Raw genomic sequence first — 14,970 nt, forward strand, 5'->3', positions numbered from 1 at the left:
CTCTGTGTTAGTGATTGCTACTATTTCTCTCCTTTCTTCTATCCTTCTCTGCACCACTATAGAGAACATACATATGAAATCTAGTCTCGGCCTGTCTTCTTCTGCTGTTTTTTCTCTACTTTGTGACTTTCTAGTGTGATTCACTTGCTTTAGTCTTTTCTTTAGTAGGTATAGTTGTACATAGTTTAAGATCATAGATTTTTAATTTTCTTTTAGCTTCTTAACTATTCTCTGAACATCTTTTCTCTCTTACTGTCATCCTTGCTTATAAATTTCTTTCTTTTGCATGATGCATAATTCCCCTCTTCTGATTATCTATATTATGTAGGTCTAGCTTTATTTTCTTAATATTAGCTTTTGCTCTTTCCCTGCTAGTTCCTGTCCTTAGCTCTCTGACTTTATTATTCTGAGCTACAGCTTTACTTTTGCTCTTTTCTCTTTCCTCTGCTTCTGATGCTCATTATAGTTTCCTTTTCTACAGCTTTTAAACTCTTTAACTAGACACAGGCTGATTCATGACAAACTGCAAAATCTACAATTTACAAAAAGCTTATTTTAACAAGTTGTTGTATGTAGCTTTTTGTTGCAGAACTTTTAACCATTTGCCCTTAAACTTGTAATTAGATTAAACATTTAAGTGATGTACAGTATCTACTGTCATCATATGCATCTCACTGAAGATGATTTAAGGTATATCATGTATAATCAGGGTTTCGTCTGTGGTTTAGTTAAATTCTTTCACTTTAAATGCAAAAAATTAAAAAACTTTTACCTTTCCTTTTTGCTTTACTTGCCTATTTTCTTCATTCTTTCCCTTTTCAACTAAAATGCATGAGCTCAACCTTATTAAATATAGCGGATATTTTTCTTTTCTTCTGATCTTTAATTACTTTTGTATTGTCTATCATCTTCCCCTTATTTCCAACTTTTCAAATTTATTTTCCAAGCCCTTTCTTTTCCAACGACTCGATCCAGGTCACTTTAACATCATCTTACAAATCATGCTAAGATCAAAATAAAAATGTCAGAGAAATTTGGAAGGAAATTAATCCAATGTGTCAAGAAACCAAACTGTCTTCTTATTTCTAGTCTTAACAGTGTCACAGGTGCCTCTCGTTGGAAAACATATGTCATCTCTCAATAAAATTGTTCATGCAAGACTTGACTCCTGAATTCTGTGGCTTCATTTTCTTACTTTTATTCAATTGCTTTTAAATATGCCAGTTGTATTACATAACTTAAGAAAAACCACTGGATGCCCTTTATATTTGAATTTTATTAATTTTTTCAAAAGATAATATGTACACAATATTTACAAAATGGCAGTTTTGAATCAGATCTGTAGAGGCATGGGGGAAATGGGGATCAGGGTGAGGCATTGCAGATAAACCTTCAGCTGCAGTTGTTAGTTCGCTGCAACATAAACTATTAAAGCATTGCAGATGCAATACAATACTTACTAGTGAGTGACTAGTTGCACACGGCAAACGGTCACAAACATACTCAACATGAAAGGAAAAAGGTGGGAAGAGAACATTTACTGGTTAGAAAATTGAAGGCGAGAGAGAGAGGGGGGAGAGGAGAGCATGCAGGGAGAGTAAAAAGAGAAAGTGAAAAGATAGAAAAGAGAAGTTCAAATGAAGAAGAGTTAAAAGGGAAATGGCAGGAAATGACGACAGCTGACGTGAGGGACATGGGAGTTCTTTCACTGTCAAATATCGAGGAGGGAGTTACAAAGACTGATGGAGGTTTACAGTACATGGGAGCAAAAAATACTGAAAACATGACTCAAGCATCAGAGGAAGAAAAAAAAAAACACAAACATCCAAACTGAAAATGTGTATTGTTAGTTGTCTGGGGTGAAATTTCTACTATAAAAGAGAGAGAGGGGGAAAAAAACCCAACAACAAGGTGAATATCCTGGGCTCTTTCAAAGATGAGACACTTTAACCCTGTGTAAGAAGCTTCCATTTACACAAATCAAAGGCAACAACCATCACAGTCATTCTCATCACACGTGAAGAAACCAAAAGGAAATTTCGTAGCATGGGAGCACACACCAACACTTGTCAAATAGGAAACTGCCTAAATAAGAAATAAAGTAAAAGAAAAAAAAATAGCTAAATGTAGAAATGTAAATGTGAATTTTGAGGATAACAATATGTTCTGTATGTCCAGACACATTGTAAGATGCTGAGGGATGAAACTATCTTAACTGGCATCTATTGCAACTCACGAAGCTCCATCCATTTCACAAAATTTATCGAATTAGGTGAAAGAAAAAAAACATTTCAATACTAAACTGTTGGTGTATTCTTTAAAAAAAAATGCAAATGCATCTGGACAAACAGAAAACATCAATACATGGTGACTTTGTGAATCATCTAACATTGTTTTAAAACTAAACCAGTTTTATGTAACCAAAAAAAACAAAAAAACAAAAAACATTTTCAAAGATTTGGGTTAGCAGCAAATCACATTAGCAGCAGATCAACATTTTACATTTCGTTATGTGAGGCTCCCATGTATTTTATCAGCTGTATGGCTTCAACTTGAGTGGGTCAAACCAAGACTTTTGGATTTCTCACAATTCACTCCCTCCGGCTGGCGTCTGGAGGTTGAGGAGGAGGAGGAGGAGGAGGAGCAGGCAGCTGAGGAGGTTCGCCCACTTATCACTCCATGTGCTCCTGTGTGCAGCTGTGCTACCAGCTGAAGAATGAGAAGTCTAGCGGTGTGTGAGAGGGAGGTTTGTAAGGAGCGAGAGGGGGGGGGAGGGGGGAGCAGCAAAGAGGACAGGGGATGAGGTAAATGAAGGGGGAGGGGAGAAAGAAAACATGTTGAGATCAATTGTCAACAATGAACAGTTTGCAAAACAAATAGTTAAACCAGGTTGGCAGGCTGATGGAGTTTTGTCCTATTGCAGAAGGTTATTGGAGCACCCTGGTAGCCTAACAGTTACTGCACGTGCTACACGACTGCGACATCCCTGGTTCGACTCCAGCCAGGGACCTTTGTTGAATGTCATACCCATCTCTCCCCCCCTTGTTTCCTGTCTGCCTCTTCACTATCCCCTGTCCAAAGAAAGGCAAAACTGTATTGTTTTGAGAAACCCGGGGAGGAAAAAAACAAAATAACACACTTACCCGTGTGTGAACAAAAAAACCTAAACTACACACTAACTGAAAAAGAAATCACAGCAGTATCATACAATATTTACAAAAATATAATCTGTAGACAAGTTAACAAGTAGTCTGTACAACGAGCCTGCATCCACTCACATCCTCATCAATTACACATCCTTAAATACCTCAGGCTCAACATTTCAACAGGGGTAATCAATACTGTTCAAATAACTGTAATCAAATTATTAACAAAGTAGTTAAACATGTTTTTTTTTTTTGTTGTTTCTTTTTTCAAATTTCAGCACATTTGTTCTATATAAAGACCCAATTATAGCATATAATGAGAAGCAGCACAAAAATAGTCATCCCAGTGAGAAAGGTTGTTTGTTTGGGCAACATTTCTGGACATTTACTTGCTGTCTAATAACTATTTGTATTCTAATGATCCTTTCCTAATCAATAGGGACAAAATAATCATGTAAGACTGCATACACCACCAGCACAATTACTCCAATTACTAAAACACCAACTTCTTGAAATGGGCCAAAATCACATCAGGGGCTAACTCTAATTCCACCACGACTGTAAGGAACAATCTTGTTTTTCATTACTGGTGTCAGGCTGAAAATTTGTGGTGTTCATTTTTGAAAAATATTTCATAAATAACAGAATGATGGACATAAAAGCACTAATCTACAATCAGCTTGAATGTCCCTCTTCATTAAGATACTGTCTACATCAGTTTAAAACTTTGTTTTGATTTAAATACTTAATCATATGACATTCAGACAGCAGCGTGTATCTGTGCAGTAAAATTGCTGGGATCTTACATACTCCATTTTTGGCAGAGGATATTGTCAAATTTATTATGACACTTAATTAATTTTCTAATAAACAGTTAATTCCCATAAAAATCAGAGTGCAGCTCCATAATTATTTATCCTTTTGTCAAGAGAAAGGCCAATACTGCTGTCCAGAAAAACACAAGACATAAAACATTTAACACAGAGGAAATGTGAGGCAACATCTCTGGAGTGCCGTCATCCATCTCCTTCCTGAGAAGTCCCTTTCTCTTACCAGCCTTGCAAACACCAGAGCCAGATGTTGCATACAAACCGCACACTGACATTCCTTGTTGAAGCTGCGTGGTTCCTCTGCTGCGCCGTCACGCAGAATTCACCTTCAGCTGTATTTCAAGCTGGCAGCTTAGCTGCCCCTGTTCCTTTTAAATAACAGCTGGCGAGGTTTACGACGGTCAACCTGGATGATGAGATGTGCTTCACCGCTGCACTTTGCCGTGTTGACGGGAACACGCTGGATTGCAAGTGCTGGCAGGAACTTCTCCCTGAGGATGACTGAGGCATATTCCCTCCCTGCATGAGGCTGCACTGGGATTGAAGATAGAGCTCAGCTTCCAGGGTGTGGAGATGTGAGGAAATCAGCTTGATGAAAAACATTTGCCTGTATCTCTTAGCATACAGAAAGTCAATGCTCATCAGATTTGGACTTTTTCCCTAATGCTGGCCAACCATTTCATAACTGAGTGGCAAGACGGATCAATATTAATTAAAACACACTTTAGATTTCAGTTCATTGCCTTCATGGGCCATATGGTTGGGGCCAAGGAACAGGATGAACAGCCAGCGGTTGATACTTTGAGGAAGCAGGGTGTAGGGCAGGCGTGCAGGACATACAAACCAAAACCTCTTCTTTCAGACAAACTGCTGGCATCTTTTCACGGAGTGATCTCACAGTCTTTAAGCGGAAAATGTAAAGTTGACCTGATTCCACGGGCTTGACTTCTAACAGGAGAGCTGGATGAATGACTTGAACAGCTGTTTGCGTTTCTCTTTTGGTTGACAAGGCTTGAATCTTCAGGTCTTGGAGCTGTTGACTTGAGGAAGGGAAAAAACATAACAGAACACTGTTAGCTTTGACATCTGACGGTGGTAATGGAACAGGAACCATGAGGGCGAGCGCCTCCCTGATCTGGTTCTGTGACTTCTTGGCCTCTAAATGCTGAGATTACATGATAATCCCAAATCTAAACTGTCCACTCACTTTTCTGGCATAACAATGTATCTAGATAACGTGGGCATTAAGCGTACTTACAATATTTAAGTGACAGTGTGTGCAGATATTCTCCCTCAAGTTTAAAACAGCTCTCATCTCTGAGTATCAGAAAATTACATCTGCAGTCTGAAAGCTACATCTTGCAGATAAGTTTTCTAGCATTCAAGACTGTCTATATGGGTCTTATATGGTTGTTAGCCTGCCACTATTCTATCTGAACTGGCTGAGGTGTCTGAAGTGCAGTGCATTCAATATGCAAGGATCCGTGCTGGTCCCTAAGCATCTCCCTTCAATGTGCTACCCCTCCACCCACTCAGGAGGCAGCCAAAGAGGCTGAGCTGGTTTTGCAGTCTATCTTTGTGGGGTCCGAGGGGTAGAATGTGACACCTAGCCCAGTAAGAAAGGCCATACAGGAGTCTAAACACGAGAAGCCAAGAGCGGACTGCACATACTGCACCGGCAAGTCAGGCCTAAACCTGCAGACAGAGGAAACAGAGACATAAAAAGGTCAGAACTTAATTATTTGGATCTAATATTTGCAAATAAATCTTAGTTTTTAAAAACATGACTTACGTTTTGACTATGGCCCGAAGCGCAACCTTTCTTTCCCTCTCTATAAACTTGTCAATGAGGTAGGAAGCCATGCGTGGGGCTTCCAGGTACAGCTTAAAGAAACGGTGATAGTTTCCTAATGCCCAGGCAGCACGGAGTGCAAGAGCATGAGCCACACACACGTCCGCCCGCAGCGCCGGGGTCAGGTACACCAACTCAGTGGTCAGATCTGGAGGGAGAGAAAAATGACCACGGTTAAAATGTAAAGGGTCAAAGTGTGTATGTAATGTGTGATAGGGACCAAAAGATGCAAGCATACCTCCAGAGTTTTTAGTGAAGATGTAGTACATCAATCTATATGCTGTAAACTCTCCAATGTTCTCTGAGGGATTGTCCTTATACAGGGCCTTCAGCTGAGTCTGGCACTGATTGAACTCTTCATGATCACCCTGAAGACAACACAAAACAGTCACCTAGTGTCTAAAAATCAGTTATCACTAACTCACTAACGGCTGCTACAGCACTACTAAAGGGGAGCTGACTCACCTTTTCCAGAGCAATGCGTGCGTGACACTCGTACACTTCCACTGTGAACTCAGTACGAACTCCCTGGACCTGCGTGGTTGAGGGGAAACACAAATAAGTTAAAAAAACAGAGGAAGAAAATGCTCACATGTAAACAGGCTTGTGGTTGTGTGCCTCCGCCAGACAGTCAAGTAGCAGTTTACTTTCAGACTGATAATACTTGTAGTGATGCCTTTGAAGGAATTTAATAAAGAAGCCACAGTTTCAAGGTCAGCACCCAAGATTAGTCTCACAAATTCAGTACTGACCAAATGTGAAATATGGTCACTTCAGTTCATTGAGTCCAAACAGACGTTTGTGCCAGATGTAATGAAGTTCCCTCCAGGCGTTCCGGAGATAACTTGTTCACAAGAGAGGGATGGACATGAGGTCACAGTGACCTTGACCTTTGACCACCAAAATCTAAACAGTTTAGCGTTTCCCACAGAACCAGAGTCTATTTGCGGTGGAAGCTGACTGAGTGGAGAAGCAGCTCCATTGCTTCACATTGTGTCAAGCAAATAAAACATTGTTTTTTAAAATTGAAATTTAAAAATCTGCCACACAGAGGTACTTGGGGACCTGTTGTACAAGAATATGATTGTGATTGCTGATAACAATTTGATAAGATGTTTTTATAGATTTTTTTTAAATCTGCCTGTGTAGAAATGAATGGGATATTGTTATGATTTTAGCATCTAATTATCAAAAACGCTGCAGTAAAATAACATGGAAAACCACAGAGATACCTAGACACTCGTACAAGAATATGCTGTAGTTTGCTGATAACTGCTGCTAACAATTCGATTTGATTATTTTAGGGAATTTTGAAGATTGGAATCTATAGCATTGAGTGGGTGATTGTTTTGCTTTGCTATGTGATTTATAAAAATGCTGTAGTGAAAGAACAAGACAGTAATGACAGATGTATGTATTTCAACAAAGGAAAATAAGAAAAAAAAATAGACTCTTTCCTGTTTTAAACAACCTATGTGGCCATTCGAGTTTAGAAGAGGTGCACTTGAATGCACCGTGAAGTCCCTGTCGGTGCCCACATGCTTTAAAGCGATGTAGACACGCAACTGATTTTTAAGTGGAGATAGTGTGACTGCGCCTCTCCAAAATGTAGATGGCATGACATGACCACCGTCTTATCTGCATCATCAAGACTCCTGAAGAATCATGTTTTGATTCAGAGAGTGCATGGGGAGGAGGGAAGAGTTTACCCATTTTAAACAGTTAAAAAAAAAGAAAAAAAAAGAAAATCAATATGTGGCGTTCAGTGCTGATGTTGTGGCGGACCACCACAAATAAATCAATGTATGGGAAACACTGCAAGAGGACATTTGTGCCAAATAAGAAATTCCCTGACAGATGGACAACCTGTAAACATAATGCCTCTGACCATGGCAGAGGCATCAAAGAAAGACAAAGAAACAATAATTATGCAAAATGTAATATGTATATGTAAGACAACACACCGTGAGGTCTTGTCGTATGGATTTCATCTGTTCACAGGCATAGGCGTAGTCCTGGTGGGTTTTCCAGTGGGCTTTCACAGCCTGCAAAGATTTTCTCAGCACCTGAGTGAAAACAAGTTCAGAAATAGATCAAAGCCTGGATCTTGCCGCTGTGAGGCAGAAGGCTAGGAGACATGAAATGTAGTCATCACATGTTTTGCCATACAAACATCCTCTTTCTTTCCCTTGTTTCATGCTGTCCTCCTCTTCACAGCACAGAGATAAACCGATCAAAGAACACTTGAATGATTTAAAAGAGTATGAAGAAGTTGTATTCCCTGATTTCCACACGGAAGAAAACATTATCCTGGGACTGTAAAAATACAGCAAAACATTCACAAGGATGATAAGAGTATAGCTTACATGCACAGGGCGCACAGTGGAGGGGTCAGGGGCGCAGGTGAGCCTCAGGTAGGATTTGGTGATGTCCTGACATGTTCCAACAATGGGGCAGTCCTCCCAGCTGAGGCCTTCCTGTGTCCCATCAGGCAGGTCGAGGGCATTTATAGACAGAACAAGGGGCTCTGAGCGAAGCTGCTTGTGGAAACGAGCTGCTCTACTCTGCTTTTTGGCTTCTCGGTTAGGGTCATGGAAATCCAGACCAGCATTGCCACCTTTCCTCTTCTTTCCAACAGCTGAATTGGTTTCTTCCATGTTTCTGTGTAAATAGGAAAGGGGATATTCATAAGCTATCTCCGTGGAATAGAGTAGTAAAGAGGAAAAAAAAAATCCTCCATTTGCAAAGTATGGGGCCTAAATTTACCATAATTTTAGGAAGGATATGTTTACAATTACCGTCTCCCTCTGTTGGCTTTTCCTCCTCTTCCTCGTCCCCTGTCTCCTCCTCCACGTCCTCGATCTCTGTCACTACCGCGGCCACGTCCCCCTTTCTGATTTCGTCTTGACAGCTGAGGTCGGAGGTCACTGGAGATGCTGCTGTCTGACTGTGAGCCAGAATCACTGATAGCATAGAGACACAAGACATTTAGAAAGGAAATACATTGGGTGTCTACAGTGAACAAACAACATGGGGGGCATAGTGTCTTACCTGCGTCTGTGCCTTTGGTTGCTGCGGTCCCTGTGTCTGCTGTGGGAGGGGGATGGTGAGCGGGAGGACGAACGTGAGGAACTAGAAGATGGACTCCTTTGAGAAAAGATATTCCTGTAGTGGCCCAATCTGTGTCCACCACCTCTGCCTCGTGAAGCTGCCGCTGTACTCCCACCACGGCTGATTGAGCCATCTCCTGACCTCTGTAGTGGTACAGCTTCCCAACGAGACTGTTTGACCTTCAGTCTACAAAAAAGGACAAAGACCCAAATCTCAATGTGTGTTCAAACTGCATATTATCAACAAGTAACAAGAAGTACATTTACTTCCCACAACTAACTGTAAACAACTGTAAACAAGTGCAGTCGTTTAAAGAAATTTCAAAGATAACAGCTTAGATAAAAAAAATACTACAGTACACAGCAGGCAAACACTGATCCACTAATAAACTCACTCTGGCAATGGTTCACGGTTCCAATCAATGGTGTAAGCTGAGCCATCCTTTAGCCGGTCCTGCAGAACTTCCTTCAGTACCTTCTCTGTGCGATCTTTGTCTTCCTCTGTCTCACAGGCTGTAAAACAGCGCTGCACGTATTCCTTCATGGCTTGGGGCCAGTCCTGGGGTCTGTATAAAAAAACATTCAAAGTCAGTCCATTTTCCACAAAAGTATAAGACAATAAATTAGAGGACAGTCAAGTTCTTACCGTGTCTGAGCACCTCCAGATGCAGCACTGGCAGTAGCAGGAGATGATGGAGTTGGATTCAGTCCTGAGGGCTGCTCGCCGGTAGGGAAAGCCTGATTGGAAATTGCAGAGCACTGAACCTGATAGGGCCTCTTGGAAATATTGAACTTCACAGCAGCGGTCCCAGGTGCCTCTGTAATAACAAAAAATAACATGAAAACTAAATGAAGAACATTGGTCAAATATAGTTTCAACATGTCTGAAACAAGCATGTTATAACCTCATTAAACTGCAATAATAGAAACAAGGAATAAAGTATTAGTAAGTTACATACATCAAAACCTCTGCAGTAATTCAGTTGAGAAAACATACTTGTCAGCTACCTAAATAAGCCTAAAAGTTTAAATCTTACGTTTCATTCGATGCCAGAGTTGCTGTCCTTGCTTTTGGTTTTTGTTTTTGTTGGCCTCTCCCCTGCCTAGTCCTGGTACATACTGGCCTGGTTGTTGTTGGGAGGTATTCTGTGAAGGCTGGTAGCTGTTCTGGGCCTGGAAACCCTGTCCATAGTTAGGCCTTCCCTGGGAATGATTGTAAACTTGCATTTGGCTGGGGTCACCAGGTGGATATGGCATGGAACTGTTGGTATTGTAAGCATTTTGTGATGGAGGAGGGGGGTACTGGGAGTTGGGTGGGGGAGGGATGGTTGGGGGTGGAGGAGGAGGGGGTTTATCTGAGGTGGTTGGGCTCTGAGGGGGCTGGGAAGTAGCAGGAGGGGGAGGTTGTGGTTGGGAAGGATAGCTGGGGGACTGGTCTTCCATTCCAGGCACTGGGGGAGGCTGTGAAAAGAAAAGAAAAATGCAATTTTAGCAGCACAGCAAAATTTGGGGATGCTTGGGGGACAAAGTCATCATGCATTACACCAAACGCACTGCCATACTATTACAAACATTTGGACATCTAAAAAGGTTGACAGAGTTACTGATCATGTCCATTGACTCAGGAATTAGGTCATTTTCTGGTTTTCTAAAACCAAAAGGTGAGCAACAAACCCCATTGGTTAGGATTGTGATTATACCTGTGAGTACAGACGGGATCTATGACCAACTATGAAATTTTAAGTATTTTTGCCTACAACTTTTTGTCACATACCTGTCCATTAGAGGTTGGAGTTCCTGGGTAAGGCCCTGGAGGTGCACCATACTGATTTGGTGGATATGCAGCTCCATACTGTGAATTCAGAGAGAACCATGTGATTATTTTTGTCACATCCATTATTTGTACAAGTGTAACTATAGAACCTTCTCCCAATCCCTCAGTATAATGGTGTTGTTGGTGAAAAAGAAGTGCAAGCCCTACAGCTAACAGTGCTGAATGCCCTGTATTTGAATCAAATGTTACGAGAATAAAATACTGATAAGAACAAAATTCCTTTTTGTACTTACTGGACCCATTGGGTAGTAGTAGTTATAGGGGTATGTGTAACCAGGATACTGCTGCGGATTTTGCTGGTACCACTGATAGTATTGCTGCTGCTGTTGCTGCTGCTGAATGGCAGCAGAGTCAGTCACTGCTGGCTGAAACTGACCAGCCTGAAATGACACACATGCAGAAATAGCCATCACATTATGATTCAGTATGGAGAGGATATCATCAAGCAGGGACACAACTGACAATGCTGCAAGAATTTACTAACAATAATAATAATAAATTTCTACTTCTACACTGTAATTTCAGACTGGCATTTCATAAAAAGGCATTACCTCATGTTCCACCTCTATCCACCCGTTCTCTATTTGTATGAGCAGCATTTGCATTTTCAGATTTCCCAAAATCTTCTGTGATAAGATCCTTCCACATAAATCTCAATAACAGGCCTAACAAAAATCAAGACACACTATAAACAAAGAGATAACAGCTGACCTCTGCTGTCGTCCGGTTGGTTTGTGTAGTCTTAGCAGAGCTCTGACTCTTGTTGATGGAGGCTAATGCTTGTCTTGCTTTCTCCCATTCTGGGTTTTCATGAACCTGGCCGTCTGCAGCAGCACCATAGGACCTGCCATCAACATAAGAACATTAGTCAGGATGTTTCTGGAAGTACCTTGATCAAAAGAACAAATAAGCCTAAAAAGTAACGAGGTTGGGTATTACAACTTTTGTAACTGAATGATAACAATTGTCTGGGATGAATTTATAACTATATCATGTTAACAAGTCATTCCGAAACAGGTTTGACTGGATAAGTTTAGTAAACATAATCTAACCGTTTGCTGTTAACCGGAAAATTCATCTTTTAACGTTTCTAAGTCCCCCTCCACTCAAACATATGTTTTTCTTCTTGTTCCTACAGTTTACTGTTTGAGCTTCACCGGGCAGAATGATGAATGTGTAGAGTCTGACACTAGAAGGCTATTTTCACTTTCATTTGCTGAAAGTGAAAAGTTTCCTACAAGCCTGATTTGTGACATCTCAACTAGTTTGGAAGCCAATTCTGGTTTAATATTCAACTTATATAAGTGTGATGTGGAAATTTGAAGCCTCCAGTGCACAAACACTTCACTATACAGTGAAGTAGGAGACATTTTGTGTCCAACAGGAAAACTTTTGATATTAAAAATATTTGCATTTTCATGGATTCTGGATTTTTTAAAGTAGGAGAAGGAGTAGATGTACTTTTAAGGATTTTATCAAAAATAATTAACCTTCTTTTGTGTTTTATATACATCTTAAAACATGTCTGGAGGGGATCTTTAACGTTAGCCTGTAGAGGTAAAGCCAACCCCAATATTTCAGTTACCGGGTTAACTAAACCAACAGTTCTCAACCAGGGGTCCGGAGACCCCTTGGGTCCCCAGAAAAATGGGAACTATTTTAATTTCATTGACTAGAAGTTAGCCCAATGAGAGGATGTATGAGGATGACTATACTGTTCATAAGCGTCACACTCTTCACTGTTAGTCTGCCAACCTACAGTATAGACAGTTATGGAATAATTAAATTTTATCAGATGGGGATCCCTGAGACCACATCTTATCAAATACTGGTCCGCGGCCTAGTGTATAAATTTGGGGGTCCTTGACACCAAAAAAGGTGAACAACCGCTGAACTAAACCACGTAAATAGTGTGTGCTAACGTTAACTTGTCAACTTTGGCTAATTTACACATCAAGTTAGTTGCACCAAACGTTACCAAGTTAACGCTAATGTTTGCAGTGTTAGTATATTCCAGTATGGCTTTGAAGAGTCATGATTATGTTGGGTAAGCCATCAAAACCAAACCAGCGGCCTGTAAGGGACGCTCGATGTGCCAACACTTGTCAACACCGTGAGCTGAGCTAACGTTACATCATTACCTGAAGATTGTTGCCAGTTATCGTGGCTGTGAACTGACGTAGTCTAACGTTATATTACATTAACTGACCGTGTGTGTTTTGGGTTTTCCGTGGCTACAAAGTGTGACCTACCAGTTAGTTGTTGGGTTTGCTTGTGCCGTGTTGGCCGCCATTTCGCCACAAGGCAGAGTTAGCGTTAGGAAGCTAACGCTAGGACAGCTGCTAGCAGGCTAGCGAGAAGCTGTGCTAACGTCGTTAGCGTCAGCTCCGTGCTAACGTCGTTAACTTTAGCTCCGTGCTGCTACAGTTAAAGTAAACAAGATGAAGACACGACGGCTAACTGTCGGATTACAAGAACAGCAGCCAGCCGAACGTCAATTACACTATCTATCCTAACACTTCAAAATCTTATATACTTGGATTAAATGTGCACATTTAAAAATGAAGTGATCACAAACATATTCATTTCCCTCTTCGTTAACTGCCAACTTCATCTGACCGAGCTGTAGAGATACAAAATGGCAGATAAGTAAAATTGGCCAAGTCAAGTGACGTTCTGCCGTTGTACTGTAAGTGTTTTGTTACCCAGAGTCTATCATCTCAGGCACATTTTACGTCCTCCTTGTGTGTCGCTCCACCAATCAAATGCCTGGGTTACGCCAGAGCCGGATGCAGCTGTTGTGCCTGCGAGGCTAAACGCAGGAAATTACTTACACCACTAATTAGTTCCTTATTTTACTGAAGTACGCAGCAAAAAGGAGGAAAGAGAACTTTCTTCAGCCTAAGAACTAATAACATCCCCAGTTTATAATGTTATTGTCAACATTAACTCACTTAGTTAATTCATTATTTGTCACCATGACAACAATTAGTCCTTCACTACAGTTGACCCTATTTGGGAGAGCTGGCAGTTATTACATGCTATGTTGTTTTCTTGTAGATTTTCAACAATAGATCTACTTGGTGTTCTTAAATTAGGGTACATACATTTTCCCTACCTTCCTGTGAATCACACACAGCTGCAGGATGTGTTTGCGAATGTGTGTGTGTGTGTGTGTGTGTGTGTGTGTGTGTGTGTGTGTGTGTGTGTGTGTGTGTGTGTGTGTGTGTGTGTGTTTCACAGAGGGGAGTCATTTCCTGTTACACAGTCTCTCCCACACTTGATCCATAGAATTCAAGTCTGGAAGTCTCTATGGAGAGCAAAACATATTTGCAACTGTTCTAAGGTTCATAAATGTGTATTTTGCTGCACAGCAATGAAGAGCAGGGCTAACCATCTGTCTTTTTAGAAGAGTATCCTATTGGTGCTATTCTTGTACCAAATCAAACAAAACACTCACACACGTTCTTTCTTTTATTTGTCATTTTATGGGACTTGAGGGTGTTTCATATATTGTATATTGCCTCTTAATACTGACATATACAGTAAATACCATAATGTTGATGGGAAGACTAAGGTGTTTGTTTTAAATCAACATAAACACTGTCTTACTTTTGTGAATGTTATCCTATCTAATTTCAGGATGCAAAGCTTGCAAATAAAATAAACTTACTGTATTTAGTATAATTTCCAGTCTATTTCTCACAGTGAATGATATCATGTTCCTGCTGAATGAATAATTTGTTCCCATTGTTGTCTTGTCGGCTACATCATTACACAAATATGTTGAGCATTTGTGACAAGATCTCACAAACAATGACTCACTACCAGGCACCATTGTATGAATACCTGGTGTTTGGAAATGCTTGTTTCTTTAACCCATGGCAGGAAGCTGGGTAAGATGGATTCTTAAAAAGCATTTCTACTCTATACAGTAATACTTATATAAAGTAGCAGTCAAAGGTTTGGACACACTCTCTCATTCAAGGAGATCCTCTGACCTCTGACTGGTGCGGTATATATTTAATATGATACACTAAGTGAACATGGTTATATTTTGTAAGCCTATGTCTGCCGCAAATTCAGGTTTTCGTCAGTCTTTTTTTAAGAGCGTCTTTAATTTATTGGTTGAATGACTCAAGAGAGGTTACGCACCACACCGACACCCCAAGTGGCGCAACAAATGAGGGCTGACTTC

The 14,970-nt window shown here is 40.7% G+C and overlaps 1 protein-coding gene across 1 annotated transcript; it reads right to left on the reverse strand.

The window, feature by feature from the left end:
- Positions 1-344: 344 nt before the first annotated feature.
- Positions 345-13,423, reverse strand: leng8 (leukocyte receptor cluster (LRC) member 8). The gene is made up of 15 exons (XM_044359739.1): positions 13,025-13,423; positions 11,484-11,616; positions 11,006-11,152; positions 10,713-10,790; positions 9,976-10,399; positions 9,585-9,756; positions 9,334-9,504; positions 8,880-9,125; positions 8,627-8,791; positions 8,195-8,489; positions 7,793-7,894; positions 6,294-6,362; positions 6,067-6,196; positions 5,769-5,976; positions 345-5,671 (listed from the first exon to the last, which is right to left on the reverse strand). Exons 1-15 carry the CDS (start codon positions 13,063-13,065, stop codon positions 5,509-5,511), a joined length of 2,544 nt encoding a protein of 847 aa, XP_044215674.1. The 5' UTR covers positions 13,066-13,423; the 3' UTR covers positions 345-5,508.
- Between the last annotated feature and the right edge of the window lie 1,547 nt (positions 13,424-14,970).

Source organism: Thunnus albacares, chromosome 8 (genome assembly GCF_914725855.1).
Source record: "Thunnus albacares chromosome 8, fThuAlb1.1, whole genome shotgun sequence".
Lineage (NCBI taxonomy): Eukaryota > Metazoa > Chordata > Actinopteri > Scombriformes > Scombridae > Thunnus > Thunnus albacares.

What these genes read in the sequence shown, in the direction of transcription:
- leng8 (XM_044359739.1), bottom strand. Translation starts at nt 13,065, where the DNA reads ATGGCGGCCAACACGGCACAAGCAAACCCAACAACTAACTG. An exon ending in AACCAAAGGCACAGACGCAG is followed by an intron (nt 8,792 to 8,879) that starts GTAAGACACTAT and finishes CTATGCTATCAG; the next exon opens with TGATTCTGGCTCACAGTCAG. An exon ending in CCACTGTGCGCCCTGTGCAT is followed by an intron (nt 7,895 to 8,194) that starts GTAAGCTATACT and finishes GTTTTCACTCAG; the next exon opens with GTGCTGAGAAAATCTTTGCA.